The sequence below is a fragment of the Cebus imitator genome, unplaced genomic scaffold, assembly GCF_001604975.1.
Source record: "Cebus imitator isolate Cc_AM_T3 unplaced genomic scaffold, Cebus_imitator-1.0 Scaffold85, whole genome shotgun sequence".
Lineage (NCBI taxonomy): Eukaryota > Metazoa > Chordata > Mammalia > Primates > Cebidae > Cebus > Cebus imitator.
This window is the reverse complement of record NW_016107400.1, coordinates 4,864,771-4,882,287: the sequence shown is the minus strand read 5'-3', so window position 1 is coordinate 4,882,287 and position 17,517 is coordinate 4,864,771. Positions and strand designations below refer to the sequence as shown.

Here is a 17,517-nt window from a genome sequence, read left to right as displayed (position 1 = left end):
ACAGGGTTTCACCATGTTGACCAGGATGGTCTCGATCTCTTGACCTCGTGATCCACCCGCCTCGGCCTCCCAAAGTGCTGGGATTACAGGTGTGAGCCACCGCACCCAGCCCTGCATTTTTTTTTTTTAAATGAGCAGCATTTCACATTTTGTCACATTGCTCACCTTAAAAAGTGAGTTATTAATATAGTTTATACTACACCATTTAGAATTAATAGAATTCAAGCAAAATGTAGCCATATTATTTACCAAAGGTCTGCATTGCTAATATCCAGGCATTTTCCTGGGTACTGGGGACATAAAGGGGGAGTCAAAACAGACATCCTCAATCCTTTGAAACTGATAGTCTAGTGGAGGCGGGAGATGGGTCTAGGGGAGGATTCACAGGAGAAGAGAAACTACTGAAAGGCGTCAAGCCACACACTCAAGACCTGTGATCCCCAGCAGAGTATGTAAAAAATTCACCCTTGGGGCTGGCTGGGCACAGTGGCTCACACCTGTAATCCCAGCACTTTGGGAGATCGAGACGGGTGGGTCACCTGAGGTCAGGAGTTCAAGACCAGCCTGGTCAACATGGTGAAACCTCATCTCTACTAAAAATACAAAAATTAGCTGGGTGTGGTGGCGGGCGCCTGTAATCCCAGATACTCAGGAGGCTGAGGCAGGAGGATCGCCTGAACCCGGGAGGCGGAGGGTGCAGTTTTTGCCACTGCCCTCCAGCCTGGGTGACAGAGCGAGATTCAGTCTCAAAAAAAGAAAAAATTTTACCCTTGGACACATCTGAATCAACCCATAGAAAGCCAAAAACAAAGAAGAATTCCCAAAAGCAGCCAGAAGAAAACAAAGGTAAACTGCTTTCAAAGAAATAAGAACAAAACTGCCAAGAGAAGCAATTAAATCAGAATATAACAAAACTACATCAATGCGTGGAAAGGAAAATCACCTCCAATCTAGAATTATAGAACAAAGGTGAAACAGACATTTTCAAATACACACAAACCAAGGAAATGCATTATCAACAGACCCACATTCAAAGAAATACTACAGCATTCTTTAGACAGAAGGAAATGATCCCAATAGAAACTCAGAGATGCAGAAAGGAATGATAACTAAATCATAAACATGTGAGTAAAGCTTATTGACTGACTGAATACAGTAATGTCTTATGGGGTTGAAAATGTAGAGAATTAACATACATCTGGCCAGGTGCAGTGGTTCACGCCTGTAATCCCAGCACTTTGGAAGGCCAAGGCAGATGCATCACCTGAGGTCAGAAGTTGGAGACCAGCCTGGTCAACACAGCACAACCCCTACCTCTACTAAAAATATAAAAATTAGCCGGGCGCGGTGGTGGGCACCTGTAACCCCAGCTACTTGGAAGGCTGAGGCAGGAGAACTGCTTGAGCCCGGAAGGCAGAGGTTGCAGTGAGCCAAGACGGCACCACTGGCACTCCAGCCTGGGCGACAGAGTAAGACCCTGTCTCAAAAGAAATAAAAAAATAAAAAATAAAACACACCAATCATGTGCCCTCTTCGGCAGCACATATACTAAAATTGGAACGATAGAGAAGACTGGTAAATTAAAAATACACACACACCCCAATCCAGCAGCATATAAGTAGAAAGAAGGACAGACATGAAATACTCTAAGATCTCTGAATAGTTTGGAACGGGGTGAAAAGCAGCAATTAATGAGGGTGATCAATATATGAGCCTTCCAAGTTAGCAGGAAAAAAAAAAAACAAAACAGAAATGAATCCAGCAGATGGTAAGAATGATATAAAAATCCAATGTAGGCAGGACAATTATAATTGTGATTATAATTAAGAACACTCTATTGTATATTTTCAAATAGCTAGAAAAGTGAAGTTTGAATGTGCTCAACACAAAGAAATGAGAAATGTTTGAGGTGATATGTTAATTGCCCTAATTTGATCATGACATCATATACACATATTGAGATTTCACACTGCCCCCCATAAATATGTACATTGTCAATTTAAAAAACGTTTAAATGCAATATAGGCAGGACAAACAGCACTGTAGATTTAAACCCAAAGCACCAGTAACTGCATTAGATTTAAAAGGACCAAATGCTGCCATTAAGAGAATACAGCATAGGCCGGGCACAGTGGCTCACGCCTGTAATCCCAACACTTTGGGAGGTTGCGGTGGGTGGATCACTTGAGGTCAGGATTTGAGACCAGCCTGGCCAACATAGTGAAATCCTGTCTCTACTAAAAATACAAAAACTAGCTGGGTGTGGTGGTGCGCACCTGTAATCCCAACTACTCGGGAGGCTGAGGTAGGAGAATCGCTTGAACCTCGGAGGCAGAGGTTGCAGTGAGTCAAGATCGCACCACTGCGCTCCAGCCTGGGCAACAGGAGCAAAACTCTGCCTTAAGAAAAAATAAAAAACCGCAACTCACCTCTTCACCACCCAGTTCCCTTGGACCAACATCGCCACCTTCTGGATGCCCCGCAGAACAGCCACGGAATCGATGGAGGGGCCCAGGAGGCTCATCAAGTTGGCGAAAGGCATGACCTTCACTGAGGAGGAAGCAGGAGACATCAGACAGATAGGGACTGGCCCTTCCTTCCCCTCCACCAAGAGTCTGTATAGCTTCAAGCTCACGTAATACCCCCAGAATGTGGTAACTAACAGTAATGACACCCATCACAGCCCACAGCTGACACTCACAGGCTGCTCACTGCAGGCCCCGCGGGCACTGGGCACCTCATGGAATCCTTCTGAGCATTCTATGAGGAGGTGCCCCTTGAGCAAGCCTGAGGGGTTCGACAGAGGAGGAAGGGTCTATTACTACTCAGACCTAGAAAGGCTCCAAAACTCAGCCATGATCTCTTGGCTAGGAAGTGGCAGAGCCAGGAAGTGAACCCAGGCCACCTGGTTCCAGTTGGCGCCCACAATCATTGTGCTCTGCTGACCTCAACTCCCGCCAAGTGAGCCATGGACAGGGCCCAGGGAAAGTCCAAAATTTAGAAGGGCACGGTGGCTCACGCCTGTCATCACAGCACTTCAGGAGGCTGAGGCAGGCGGATCACTTGAGGCCAGCAGTTTGAGACTAGCCTGGCCAACAGGGCAAAACCCCATCTCCACTAAAAGTACAAAAATTAGCAGGGCGTGGTGGTGCGCCTGTAGTTCCAGCTACTTGGGAGGCTGAGGCATGAGAACTGCTTGAACCCGGAAAGTGGAGGTTGCAATGAGCAGAGATCGTGCCACTGCACCCCAGCCTGAGCAAGACTGTCTCAAAAAAAAAAAAAAAAAAGCCCAAAGTCCTCTGCAAGAAGGCAACCTGCAGTCCCGGGCATGTCAGGGAGCTCCCCTCTCTCTTCTTTGACTCCCAAGAGTTCATGGTGGTATCTTAGAGGAGGAGCCCAGGTTCTGGGGCTCTATGATGAGCTCAAGGCTCAGGTCTGCTGTTCACCAGCCACAGGCACCCTAAAGATTCTGGCCCTCAGAGTCCTTTGAGAAAAGGAGACCAGTCCCTCTAGTGCCGGGTCCGGTGAGGGTACCCAGAAGCAGTACCAGTGAAGACAGTCATGAAAATGACCCTTGTTTGGCCAGCGCAGTGGTGCCTGCTTACAGTCGCAGCCACTCGGGAGGCTGAGCAGGAGGATCACTTACCCCAAGGAGTTATACAGCAAAACCCTATGTCTCTTTAAAAAAAAAAAAAAAAAAAAAAGCCCCTAGTCCACGCTGACATACAGGGCTCTGTACTAAGGCCTTTACAAGCCTCCTCTCTCTGAGTCTTCACTTTGACCCCAGGACCTATCATTAGTCTCTTTTCACAGAAAAACAAAGCCTCAGAAAGGTTAGTCACCTGCCCAAGTGCATGGCAGGCAAGTGGCGAGGATGGCACAGGAACCCCGAGCCCGCCTGCGAGAGCCGGCTGCGCTGCCGTCCTGCATTATCTTTTTAGACGAGGATGCAGCTGCAAAGCCAGGCAGCCTGTGGCCAGCAGGGGCCTCTGGCCTTGCCCCTTGGTCCTCACTGTCCCACAGAGTCCATTCCTCAGGAGCCACTGGGACAGGGGCCCCAGGAGGACAGAGGATGGGCACCCACCGTTCTTCATCAGGATCTTGATCTGATCAGCCAGGGGCAGTGTGCGCAGCTGGGCCATGGACAGGACGTTGCTGGGGGCCACAGGCTTGTCTCTGGGGAAAGCAGAGGGGGCGGGTTAGAGGCAACTAATCCAAAAAGGGAGAGGGCATCCCGCCACCTCTACTCACTTCTCCTCCTCCTGGCTGGGCGGCATCAGCATCAACAGGTATTCACTGCAGGGACAGGGCAGGGGCAGAGGCTCAGGGCGGATCCAGGTTAGACCCTCCTCAGGGCCGATCCAGGCTAGACCCTCCTCAGTCAGCCCACCACTGCCCTTCCCCAGAAGCCCCAAGCCCTTGCAGAAAAGGGGACCAACTCTTTCCAGGCCCACCTTCTTGGCCTTCTCCAGAGGACAATGGGCTCCACCCTGCTGCTAGAGGAGGATCCACACCGAAGGGAACACTCCCACCCGGGGCCCCTGGGCCAGCATCCAGCTTACATGCTGGCCCAGCCCATCCCACCTGGGTGACTTGACGAGCTCTGTGTTCTCCACCCCACTCGAGCCTGGGCATAGCAGGTACTGGCGCTCGTGCTCAGAGCGGCTGTCCTGTTGGAGGAGAGGAGGGTGTGAGAAGAGCCTCAGCCGATGGCCCTGGTCTGGGCCCCCTCCCCAAGGTCTCCCCCTGCCTTCCACTCCATGGGCAGCCACACGACCACGTCCAACCTCCTAAGCATGGCACCTGAGGCCTCTGATGTGGCCTCAGCCACCCATCTTCCTGGCCTTATGACATGCCCAGCCCCAGCCCCCAAGCCTCAGTGCCCTGTCTGTAACACAGGTACATCGCCGGCAATGACAAAATGATGGCTAACATTCACTGAGCACCTAGGATGTGCTGGACTCTGTTCCACTGGGTGTAAATATACTAACTCACCCCATTCTCAAAATAACTCGGCAAGGTAGGTACTATGATTACTACTCTCATTTTATAAATAAGAAAACTGAGGCTCAGAGAGGTTAGGTAACATGCCCAAGGTCACACAGCAGGAAACTGCAATGTTCCGAGGTTTGACCCTGAGTCTAAGGGTTTACCAACACAAACCTCTTCCAGAAAGGTTCCAGAGGCTTCCCACCCCAGGAAACATTGGAAGCCTGGCCCATGGTGTCTTTGGAAGCTTCCCCCACTTAATACATAGTTGCAAGGGTTAGGTTCTAAAGTCAATGCACCAGGGCCAGGTGGCCATGGCTCATGCCTGTAATCCCAGCATTTTGGGAGCCTGAGGCAGGCAGACCACTTGAAGTCAGGAGTTCAAGACCAGACTGGCCAACATGGTGAAACCCCGTCTCTATTAAAAATCCAAAAAAAAGAAAAAAAAAAAAATTAGCTGGTGTAGTGGCAGGTGCCTGTAGTCCTAGCTACCTGGGAGGTTGAGGCAGGAGAAGTGCTTGAACCCAGGATACAAAGAATGCAGTGAGCTGAGATTGAGCCACTAAACTCCAGCCAGGGTGTCAGAATGAGACTGTCTCAAAACAAAACAAAACAAAAAAGTAAATAAAGTCAGTGCACCAGATGAAAAGCAAATATAGTAAAAACTCCTCCTGGGCAGGCGTGCCAGGAGCTTTGGGGCAGACAACAGACGACCAGCTCTCCAGGGCAGCACCAGAGAACACGTCTGGCCTGCGTTCAGGACCTGGGCACAGGAAAAATATGTAACCAGACACCAGTCCCGCTGCCAGCCCAGCAAGATGCCCACACCCGGGGCCAAACCCCACCCGGGGAACCTCAGACTCCAATCTTTTTCTCTTGCTCCCCTGGGGCCCATGCTAAATGGCTCGGCTGCAGTGAAATGGAAACTGCCCACAGGACTAAATCCTCTCTTTGTGGCTAGGACTCATGAATGTGACTTAAGTTCAAGGTGAGACACGGAGGCCACATCCTGACCCTTTGGGCATGGGGTGTTTCCCCCAGGGCTCCATGAGGCCTGCTCATCCTCGCTCACCTTCAGGCCATAGTAATGCAGGTGGACCCAGGCCTCCTCCGCATGCTTCTTCTGCAGGAACTCATAGGACTGCACGCGGCGCTGGCGGGCCTGCTCTGACTCGGGCCGGGAGAACCGTACCTGGGGTGTTAAGGGGAAGAACTCATGCTCTCAGGCCTGTGACCCTTCCTGGGCTGCCATCTCGGCCTCTGCCAGGAGACCAGAGAACTCTGTATCAAGCTTTTCCCTGCCCCTTCCTTTCCTGGCACAGGTCATTTAAATCCCATTCCAGCCGCGTCCCTCCCGGAGCTGTCTGCACACGTTGGGGACCGGCTTATACTTGCTTGTGCCTGCCCAGCCCACAGGTTTGAGGGGGATTACAAAGTCCCAGGCACCTGAGCTGGCAGAGTCCTTACAGCACACAGGCCCAAGGATGCCTTTTCTAACAAGGGCTGCGCGTCCCCCAGAGCAGAAGGGAGTTTCTATGGTCCTACGAAGCTACTGAGAGAAGAGGGTGAGCTCTCTGAGCCACCTCCATGTCAGTTACGCCAGTGTTCCCCAGTCCTCAAGGACATCCGAACACTCACCATTCTTTAGCCATACTTGTGTACGATCATTCTCTATTTGTTTTTTTTTTTTTTTTTGGTACTACTCATTTTAATCTAAATATGCTTAAATAGGGAAAACTTTACAAACCATAAATGGAAAGTTAAGGTTCTTCGAAAAATCCTTAAAATTCAGGAATAACTATTAAAACAAAAACTATTCATCTGTGCCCCATAAAGAGGATAGAATCACAGTTAATTGACTTTGGCTCAGTTAAGATACAGGTTTCATGGCAGAGCTGGCCTGCGGGTACTGGGGGCTCCTGGCCCCAGCTTCCTGCTCCCAAGTGATTCCAGCCGAGCCCCAGGGACCCATCTCCTGCATCCGGCCAGGGCTCTGTCTTATGTGCAGCTGGGAAACTCAGGATGTTCCACTCAGGCACCCAGCAAGAAGGCTCAAAAGCACAGACCCTGTTTGTTCCACCTGCTTCCTGGGAGGACCCGCTACCCCTCGGTCTCGGGGCTGCTGAGTTAATAAACTGGTCCTGCTGCCACCGAGGCAGCACCCTCCTTCCCCAGGGGTCAGGGCTCACCGTGATCTGCTTAACATCGTCTTCCGCCTCATCCTGTGAAGAGTCCCCTGCTACAAGAGAGACAAGCCACTGCCTGCAGTCCTGGGGAGCCTCCACCTCCCTTCTCTCAACCCCACCCGCCAGGGAGGCCTCAGGCCAGAGTGCTGGGAATTCTTGAAGAGGGAGCCGCCTAAGCCGGAGGTTCTCAAGTGGGGACACTTTTGCCCTGTCCCCCAGAGACACTGGGCAATGTGTGGTGATGTTTTTGTTCCTGACGACTGTGGGGTGGGTGCTTCTGGCATCTAAGTAGGTAGAGGCTGGGATGCTGCTAAGCCTCCTATCATCCATCCCGTCCCTCTTCCCAGGACCAAGCCGCCCCACCAAGATTAAGGCAGGCAGGCAGCAGGGCTGGGGATCCCAGGCTTACCCTCGTTGGCTGCCTCCCTCTCCCGGTGCTTGGCGTCCGCCTTATCCAGGTAGGAGAAGCTGGGCCGCAGCTGCAGGATGCCATGTAAAGGTGTCAGGTGGAGCTCACCTGGCGGAGGAAGAAGGGCTTGGACCTGACTCTAGAAACCCACCCAATTTGGTTCAAGGGAGTCACCAAGTCCCCTGAATTCCTAGGCCTGCCGTCAAACTGCCTCCCATTCCCACTCCAGCCCCCAATCCTAGAGCCTTGGGACCGCCAGGCCGGAGGCCATCCCAACTCCACCTGGCCCTACTGGACACAGCAAGCACAAAGCCCAGACTAAGACACGAACCTGGACTCTTCTGCTTGAAGCCGCCACCTTCAGCCGCACCTCCCAGCCTGGTTCCACGCCTCTCTCCCCAGCTGCTTGCTCTGCCACACGAGGCAGCTAGTCCTCATCACATATACCCTGCTCTTTACCTTCCAGGCCTCAGCCAGAGCACCCTTACTGTCCCACCCCACACACCTGGATTTCCGCTCCTTACTATCCTCCACCTCTTGCTGTCAAAATCCCACCCGTTCCACTGGGAAGTCCACTAGTGCCACTGTGGCTGGAGAGGCCCTGCTGAAGCCGGGTGGAGGAGTGTCCACGTGGCTTCTGATCAAGACTATGACTTTTCCTTATGGTCCCAGCTGCGAGGGATGTGGCTTTCAAGAATTACACGCTTGAGACATGGGTTCAAAATAGAAAACGATAGTTACATGGCACTACTTTTGATCCTACCCTGTTTTGTTTCCTGACTGCTCGGATTAATTTTGTTTATTGCATTTAAGACTCTAAATACTTACGCACCTTGTACTTTTTACCAGCTTTGAGACATGACTCATGTACCATACAAGCCACTCATTTAAAGCATACAATTCAATTTATTTTATTTTATTTTTTTGAGATGGAGTCTCACTCTATTGCCCAAGCTGGAGTACAGTGGTACAGTCTTGGCTCACTGTAACCTCGGCCTCCTGAGTTCAAGTGATTCTCCTGCCTTGGCCTCCTGTATAACTGAGATTATAGGTGTGTGCCATCACGCCCAGCTAATTTTGTGTATTCTCAGTAGAGATGAGGTTTTACCATGTTAGCCAGACTGTTCTCGAACATCTGGCCTCAGGTGATTCACCTACTTCAGCTTCCCAAAGTGCTGGGATTACAGGCGTGAGCCACCACTCCAGGCCACAATTCAATGTATTTTAACATATTCACAGGCCAGGCGCGGTGGCTCAAGCCTGTAATCCCAGCACTTTGGGAGGCCGAGGCGGGTGGATCACGAGGTCAAGAGATCGAGACCATCCTGGTCAACATGGTGAAACCCCATCTCTACTAAAACTACAAAAAATTAGCTGGGCATGGTGGCGCGTGCCTGTAATCCCAGCTACTCAGGAGGCTGAGGCAGGAGAATTGCCTGAACCCAGGAGGCGGAGGTTGCGGTGAGCCGAGATCGCGCCATTGCACTCCAGCCTGGGTAACAAGAGCGAGACTCCGTCTCAAAAAAAAAAAAAAAACATATTCACAAGGCTGTGTAGCCAATACAGTCAATTTTAGAACATTCTCATCACCCCAAAAAGAACCAGACAATCCCTCCTCCACTCCCCACTAGTCCCTGGTAGCCACTAATCTACCTTCTCCCTCTGTGGATTTGCCTATTCTGGACATTTCATATACAGCCACACATCACTTAACAATGGGATAGGTTCTGAGAAGCATTGTCTGGCAATTTCATCACTGTGCAAACATCACAGAATGCACTTGTGCAAACCCAGATAGCAGAGCCTATGACATGCCTCAGTTCCATGCTATGTATGGCCTGTTGCTCCCAGGCTACACACTATACAGCATGTTCCTCCCCTGAAAACCGTGGGCAGTTGTAACACAATGGTAAGCATTTGTGTATCAAAATATATTTAGGTGCAGTGGCTCATACCTGTAATCCCAGTACTTTGGGAGGTGGAGGCAGGAGGATGGCTTGAGCCCAGGAGTTTGAGACCAGCCTGGGCAGCATACCAAGACCCCATCTCAACCAAAAATTTTTTTTTAATTAGCCAGGCATGGTGGCATGGCCTATAGTCCCAGCTACTCAGGAGACTGAGGCAGGGGGATTGCTTGAGTCCAGGAGATTCAGGCTGCAGTGAGCTATGATCACCACCCTACTCCAGCCTGGTGACAGAGTGAGACCCAGTCTCCAAAAAAAAACAAAACCCTAAAAACCCTCAACATAAAAATGGTACAGTAAAAGTATAGTATGAAAGATTACAAACAGCTGCTCTGGGTGAGAAAGGTAAGTGAATATGAAGGCCTGTGACATTACCATATACTACTGTAGACTTTATAAACACTACACACTTAGGCCACACTAAATTTATGAAAAACAGGCTGGGTGAGGTGGCTCAGGCCTATAATTCCAACACTTTGGGAGGTTGAGGTGGATCACCTGAGGTCAGGAGTTCAAGACCAGCCAGGCCAACATGGCAAAACCCTGTCTCTACTAAAAATACAAAAATTAGCTGGGCATGGTGGTATGAGCCTGTTGTCCCAGCTACTCGGGAGTCTGGGACAATGGAATTGCTTGAACCCAAGAGGCAGAGGTTTCAGTGAGCCAAGATCGAGCTGTTACACTCCAGCCTGGGCGACAGAGTGAGACTCCCTCTAAAAAAATAAAATAAATTCATGGAAAATATATCTTTATTACATATGCTTTTTTCAAGACAGAGTCTTGCTCTGTTACCCAGGCTGCATGCAGTGCAGTGGCATAATCTTGGCTTACTGCAACCTCTGCCTCCCAGGCTCAAGCAATCCTCCCACCTCAGTCTCCTGAGTAGCTGGGACTAAGGGGTGACTGAAACATAATCACACAGCTGTGCCACCACTCCCAGCTGAGTTTTGTATTTTTGTAGAAAAGGGATTTCACTATGTTGCCCAGGCTTGTCTGAAACTCCTGGGCTCAAGCAATCGGCCTGCCTCAGCCTTCCAAAGCACTGGGATTACAGGTATGAGGCACCACGCCCAGCTATATGCTTTTTTTTTTTCCCTTTTTTCTTCTTTTTTTTAAAAACTTTTTAAACTTTCTACTAAAAACTAGGACACAGGCCAAGTGTGATGGCTTATGCCTGTAATCCTAGCACTTTGGGAGGCTGAGGCGGGCAGATCACCTGAGGTCAGGAGTTCGAGGCCAGCCTGGCCAACATGGTGAAACCCCATCTTAAAAAGAAGAAAAAAAAAGAAGTTTTTTAAAAATTTAAAAGAAAAAAAAAAATCAGCCAATGTGGTGGTGTGTGCCTGTAATCCTAGCTACTTGGGAGGCAGAGGCACGAGAATTGCTTGAACCTGGGAGACAGATGTTGCAGTGAGCTGAGATTGCACCACTGCACTCCAGCCTGGATGACAGAGCAAGACTGTCTCAAAACAAAACAAGCAAACAAACGAAACCTATGATACAAACATACGAATTAGCCTAGGCCTACACAGGGTGAGGATCGTTAAGACATCGCTAGGTGAGCAAATCTTTCAGCTCCATTATTATCTGACAGGACCACCGGTGTGTATGTAGCTGGTCACTGCCTGAGACATAATCACACAGTGCATGGCTGTGAGCGAAGCACGTGGCTTCTTTCACTCAGCACAACGTTGTCAAGGCTCATCTGCATGGAAGCATCAATACTTTATTCCTTTCCGTGGTCAAATAATTGTGTTAATGGACCACATTCTGTTTTTCCATGAACCCAGCGGATAGGCATTTGGGTTGTTTCAATCACAAAGAATGCTACTGTGGAGGGCCAGGTGCAGTGGCTCAGGCCTGTAATCCCAGCACTTTGGGAGGCTGAGGCGGGTAGATCACGAGGTCAGGAGTTTGACACCAGCCTGGCCAACATGGTGAAACCCTGTCTCTACTAAAAATACAAAAAAAAAATCAGGTGGGCATGGTGGTGCACATCTGTAGTCCCAGCTGCTTGGGAGCCGGAGGCAGGAGAATCGCTTGAACTGGGAGGTGGAGGTTGCAGCAAGCCTAGATCGTGCCATTGCACTCCAGCCTGGGCAACAGAGCAAGACTCCATCTTTAAAAAAAAAAAAAAAAAAAAAAAAGAATGCTACCGTGAATACCTGTGTACGGTTTTTGTGTGGACACGTTTTCATTTGTCTTGGATAGATGCTGCCTAGCAATGGAATTGCTCTATCATAAGTTTTGTATTTAAAGACAAAATTCTGTCCCCAAACTTATGTTATGCTACTTGTATGTATCTGTGTCCCAGAAGGATGAATGAACTTGGAGCCCCATCCTATCTGGTTAGGCAGTATCCAGTCGACAGTCCCCAAAAGTGGTCACTTCCGGTACCCTGACAATGTGTCTTCCTGTTATTTCCATACCTGCCCAGCCCCCACGGGTATCTAGCTTTCGGGGCAGGTGGGAGATGGACACCAGGTTGGGGAGGTTCTCTCCCTGCTCAGCCCCCCACACTGTGTGTCTCCCCCCTCAGGGACACCCAGCCCCGGGTACCTTGCCTGTAGAGTGCAGCGGCGTAACGGGATGTGTTACTGGTCGTCTGGGAAGAGCAAAAGGTCTGTTTGTCCATCAGCTTCCTGGAGCACAGGGAAAAGCAATGTCACAGCGGCAGGCAGCTGAGCCAGAGACTGTGGCCACAGCCCACTCCACCCCCCAGACACCTCCTGAAGCGCCACAGCCAGGGACCAAGGCCCCAGGGCAGCCTAAGCTGGTCTCAGGAGGAAAGCCTAGGGCTGAGAAGACCCATGGCCTTGTTTGTAGACCAAGAGATGAGGAGTGGGTGAGAGCTCTGGGACCAGCTAGCCCAGGAGGGGAGGGTCTGAGACAGCCCCAGCCCGCCAAAGGCTGGGACGCTGGTGGGGAGCCCAGCGATGGGGCAGAGGCAGTCAATGTATTTAAGGTCTTTGGGAGGCTCCTGTGTGAACACAGGGAAGCTGGGCGGGCTGGGGGCCGGGAACTCACGAGGAGTACGTGCTGGTCTCATCTGCGCAGGCCCCGTCCACGTTCAGCGCGATCTGCTCCCCTTTGCTGCGGCAATAGTTGGGGTTCAGGGTATCGATGGCCATCTCAAGTTCTACCTGGAGGCACCAAGCACCCCCACCAGCTATGAGGTCCCCAAGGCACAGCTCCCCAAGGGACACCCCAACCCCGCCATGGCCACCTCCTAACCAGGTCCCTGACCAGAAGCAGGACTGACACATGTCCCCAAGGGCCCCTAGACTTCAGTCCACATCAAGGGCCACAAATCGAAATTCCAAAAAAAAATCAGATTTTTTTTTTTTTTTGCAGGGGAGAAGAAGTAGCGTCCTGTAATCTTATTTGTCCTCCACTTCACTGCCAAAGATCTAAATTAGGTGACAACACTTAAAAATCAAGAGATTTCTCATAAAATCCTTACTTCCCACTTCTTTTGAAAAGCCAGCAGAAACGGCAGTACTGGGACAGCACTTCCATGTGGTTGCAGGGGCTAAAGGTGCAGACCCTCCATGGACAGGCGCTAGATTCTCTTCCTATCAGACCTCCTCCATGTTCACCCGCCCGCCCCTGTCTTATCCTCGGAAGCTAAGCTCACATCTGGCCATATTCTCTAATTCATCAGCCTCATGCCTCCCTGGCTTCTCTGGAGCTGCCCATCCCTATCTTTCTGGACGCTTTCCTTCTTCTGCGTTCAAGGTCCTGGGAGCTGCTGGTTCTCCTAATTCTCCAATAGCCCCTTCTCTGAGCTTCTTGCCTCCACCAGCTCCCACCCTCATCACCCCTTCTTCCCGTCCCCCACTGCCCTCAGGGGACAGCCCCACCTTCTGCTGCTTGGGCTTGATCTTGGCTGAGAGGTGTGGAATGTCATCGTAGGTCATCGAGGCTGGACGCACAGGATACTGGGGAGGGGAAGGGTGGTGTAAGTCCACTCTACCCAGGCTTGCCCAGAGCTGGGCCCCCACCAAGAATCAACAGCAACCTCTAGGCCCACCCAGGCGGAGACCAGCCCTACCCTACCACAAGGGTGCCAGCTGCTCAGCCCTACCACAAGGCCTCCCTGCCGGTGTCCACCTGCAGCCCTATTCTCATCAGCTCCTTCCAAAGGGCCACTGCAGGAGGTCTTTCACTTCCGAGGGGTGTGCCTACATACAGGAACCCAAACCGACAGGTTGCTGCTCCAGGAACCTAGAGAGCACAGCCACGGGAGGTGAGGATGGGGGTCCAGGGCCTAACTACCCATGGACAAGCCATCTCAGGAGAGAGGGATGAACAAAAGGAGGCCACAAGGAAGCAAAGGGGGAAAGCAACGCCGGCAGGTGCTGCTCACTGCTGAGGCCAGCCAGGCAGGTGGGAATTCATGATCCCATTCTCCCTCCTTTTCCAGCTGTGTGAGCTTCCTCACAAGATGCTGGAGAAGGGAGCTGGGCAGCCATGGCCCGCTCTTTTCTTTATGTGAATGGCTCACACCGCAATACACTCAACACAGGGGGACTCCTGCCCACATCTCACAGTGCACTGTTTCTGTCTCTCTCTGTCTGTCTGTCTGTCTGTCTCTCTCTCTCTCTCTCTCTCTGACTCCTCCACCTGAGAGAGAGAGAAAGTTTGGACCCCTCCTCTAATGCTCTGCCTAGTCTCAGGACAGCCTGTGGAATGGGGCTGGTGGAGGCGTGGCAGTGTAGAAAATAGGCTCTTTCAGATCGGCTACATTCTAGCACAAGGAGATGGTCATTTCCTAGAAACTCACTCATGCAGCAAAGCCATGACTCCTCCCTGCTTCCCAGGCTGGGGCTGGGGGCAGTTCTGAGATCACCTGACCTGGGGTGGGAATGCTGAAGGGTGCAGATTCTGGAATCGCAGGCCAGGCTTCCAGTCCTCACCGTACCCCTTGCTAACTGTGGACTAGGGCAGGCACCTCGCCTCCCTGAGGCTAAGCATTCTCACCTCCCAGGGCCGCTGCGAGCGCGAAGGAGGCAAACAGAGCTGATGCTAGCACAGGGCTTGGCACACTGGATACATGGGCATCACTGGCACGTCCACCATCACTGCGCAGCCAGCCAAGGAAGCAAGGTCAGCAGGCACACAGGACAGGCCCCATTCCCACAGCCCATAAGGGTGAGCCCCAGGGAGTGGAGGCCAGGCCCTCCCAGCGCAGGCTTGCAGCATTGCTGCCATGGTGTGCCCCAGGTCTCTGTGCCAGTGAGGGCCTCCCTGTGCCTCGCATTCTTATGTTCATCTTGGGATACGAACACTGACCCTAACTGTGGGAATGTAACATGGGGCGGAGCAGCCCAGCAGTACCCCAAAAAGCGAAACGCAGACCCAGCAATTCCACTCCCAGGCATATCCCTGGGAGAAATGGGAACTCAGGTTCGCACAAAAACTTCTATGTGAATGTCCACAGTAGCATTATTTATAACAGCCAAAAAGTAGAAATAACCCAAATGCCCATCAACTGATGAATGGATAAGCAAACTGTGGTCTACCCACACAATGGAACATTATTCATCAATTAAAGATCAAATATCGATGCAGCCTACAGCTACCATGTGGATGAACCCTGAAAACATCATGCAAAGTGAGGGCAGCCAATCACGGGAAGCCACATACTGCATGATCCAGCTATGTGAAAAGTCCAGAACAGGTAAATCCATAGACAGAAAACAAGGGGAATGGTTGTCTGGGGTTGGAGGTGGGAATGGGGGGCACGTGGGGACTGACTGCTAATAGGCACGGGCTTCCTTTAAAGGGGGACAAAACCATCCCAAAATAGACTGTGGCACTGGTTGCACAGCCCCACGAATAGACTAAAATCCATTGTATTATACACTTAAATAGGGAAATTGTATGATGTGTAAATTCTATGTCAATATATTATGAAATATAATAATCACCACCATAGGGTTATTGTGGGATTAAAGAGGTAACTTAGGTAAATGCTTTAAACAGTTTGCATACGTTTCAATGCTCAATACATGTTAGCCACTATGACAAGCTGCTGGCCCAGCAGCAACGGGACGGGCGGAGGTAGCAACCTGGGGCCCTCACGGCTGGCAGCTGGCAGGACTGAGGGCTCACAGATGCTGCTGTGAGCTGGCCCTTGGAGCCTCCATGACAACAGTGATCATCACTGACACTAACTCTCTACCAGGTGGCATCTAAACACTTCACTGTGGATTCAGCCCGTCCTCCCGGGGACCCTAGGAGGCGGACATTATTATCATCACCACTTTGCCAATGAGGAAACTGGGGCACAGAACGATTAAGAAACTTGCCCAAGGGCTCACAAGTAAGGTGTGATGGAGTTGGCTCTCAATCTGGTCTGACCCCAGAGCCCCAGCCTTAACTGCTGCCCGCTTCTGCCTCTCCTGTGTTCCTTCAGTTTTCCCATCTTTGAAATGAGACCAATATTAACCCACCCACAAAAGCAAAGAGAACGACCCCATGACACTCTCCACACCAAGAACCCTAGCTGAGGTTTCCCATCGTTTCATGTCCATGTTCCCGAGTCCACATCGCGATCCACACCTGCTTTTCCCCTCTTTACCTTCAAGTCCCATAATTACCTGAAACAGATACAGCTTTTCTGCCAGACTCTTGGCCAAGTACACGTCGATCTGGGAACAAGGGAAGAAGACTTAACCGGGAGACTGAACACAGTGCTGAACTCCCCAGGCTGCGCCCGTGCCTCCAGCTTCAGTTAGGGGTAGTGGCTCAGGGAGGCAGTGTGGGGAAGGAAGAAATAGCCCAGCTCATACTAAAAACAAGAGGATCCAAGTCTGCACACTGGATATATGCAAGAATCCCTCCCCAAAGCTCCCAGGGGAACCAGGACAAGGGTTCACCTGACACACCCCACCCAAGTTCACAATCCCCCAGCAAGCATACATCTTTCCCAGGGCTGCATTGATTGGGAACTGTCCTAGAGCCTGGCCAAATGCTCTTCTGAGAGGCAGGCAGGCAAGGGCTCACCTATGCCTATGCCTCCTGGCTGGGCCCTCCACCTGCCCATCCTGGATCAGCCTGTCACCCCGTCTCAGGGTGTCTGCAAAGCCCTTCATGACTGATGGCTCCACTTCCTTTCTTCCCAGCACTAATCACCCCCACCCTGCCATGCAGCAGTTTATGCTTCCTAGCTCCTCCCCTATAAACCACATTGTCTCCTGCCCCTGGGCCTTTGCACATGCTTTTCCCTGCACCTAAAGAGCCCTTCACACGTACCTCCCCTGAGCCTTGACTGCTCGCTCCTCCAAGGACTTGGCAAGGCATGACTTGGCCGAGGCATGGCTTGGCCAGGAAGCATTCCAGAGCCCCTGGCTGCAGAGGGTGCTGCCTCTGTCCTCAGGGTCGCTTGGACTCCTCTATCCCATCACCAATCCCCCATTGCAACTCCTGCTACTACAGTGTAGATGCAGCTTAAACCCATTTAAATAACTCAAGTCTAAAAACTTAGCAACATCCCCCAAGTAAAGAAGAACCACCTCTATTCATCTGCCCTTGGACCTTCTCCTAGGGTCCCGTGACCAGGCTCTAAGGAACTTCTCCTTGCCCCTGCCCTTCCCACTGGAAGTCAGCCTCCGCATATGAGGCTGAAGGCAGATCCAGTTACTTTTTGCCTTTTGCTTTCCAAAGGTGTAAGTCCTGGGTTAAAAGGATTCTGAAAGATGAGTTTGGCTATAGACAGCTTTCTCTAAGAAGGGAAACCTGAGCCGGGCATGGTGGCTCACACCTGTAATCCCAGCACTTTGGGAGGCCAAGGTGGGCGGATCACTTGAGGTCAGGGGTTCGAAACCAGCCTGGCCAATAAGGTGAAACCCTGTCTCTACTAAAAATACCAAAATTAGCCAGGCATGGTGGCGGGCCCCTGTAATCCCAGCTACTCAAGAGGCTGAGGCACAAGAATCACTTGAACCTGGGAGGCAGAGGTTGC

The 17,517-nt window shown here is 51.3% G+C and overlaps 1 protein-coding gene across 7 annotated transcripts in view; it reads right to left on the bottom strand.

Annotated features, from left to right (window-relative positions):
* POLR3E (RNA polymerase III subunit E) overlaps positions 1 to 17,517 on the bottom strand; it is a 34,785-nt gene that overhangs the window by 9,743 nt on the left and 7,525 nt on the right. Inside the window, exons 1-12 of one of the 7 annotated variants that reach the window (XM_037740577.1) lie at positions 16,154 to 16,204; positions 15,863 to 15,978; positions 13,412 to 13,489; positions 12,576 to 12,691; positions 12,108 to 12,190; positions 7,585 to 7,692; positions 7,179 to 7,228; positions 6,062 to 6,181; positions 4,585 to 4,670; positions 4,252 to 4,296; positions 4,085 to 4,176; positions 2,430 to 2,550 (exon numbers count right to left, since the gene is read on the bottom strand). In XM_037740577.1, the coding sequence (XP_037596505.1) occupies positions 2,430 to 2,550; positions 4,085 to 4,176; positions 4,252 to 4,296; positions 4,585 to 4,670; positions 6,062 to 6,181; positions 7,179 to 7,228; positions 7,585 to 7,692; positions 12,108 to 12,190; positions 12,576 to 12,691; positions 13,412 to 13,468 (878 nt within the window). In that variant the 5' untranslated portion in view covers positions 13,469 to 13,489; positions 15,863 to 15,978; positions 16,154 to 16,204. Of the gene's footprint in view, positions 1 to 2,429; positions 2,551 to 4,084; positions 4,177 to 4,251; positions 4,297 to 4,584; positions 4,671 to 6,061; positions 6,182 to 7,178; positions 7,229 to 7,584; positions 7,693 to 12,107; positions 12,191 to 12,575; positions 12,692 to 13,411; positions 13,490 to 15,862; positions 15,979 to 16,153; positions 16,205 to 17,517 lie in introns of those variants that run through there. The other 6 variants (XM_037740580.1, XM_017534372.2, XM_017534371.1 and 3 more) reach the window with 6 other exon arrangements.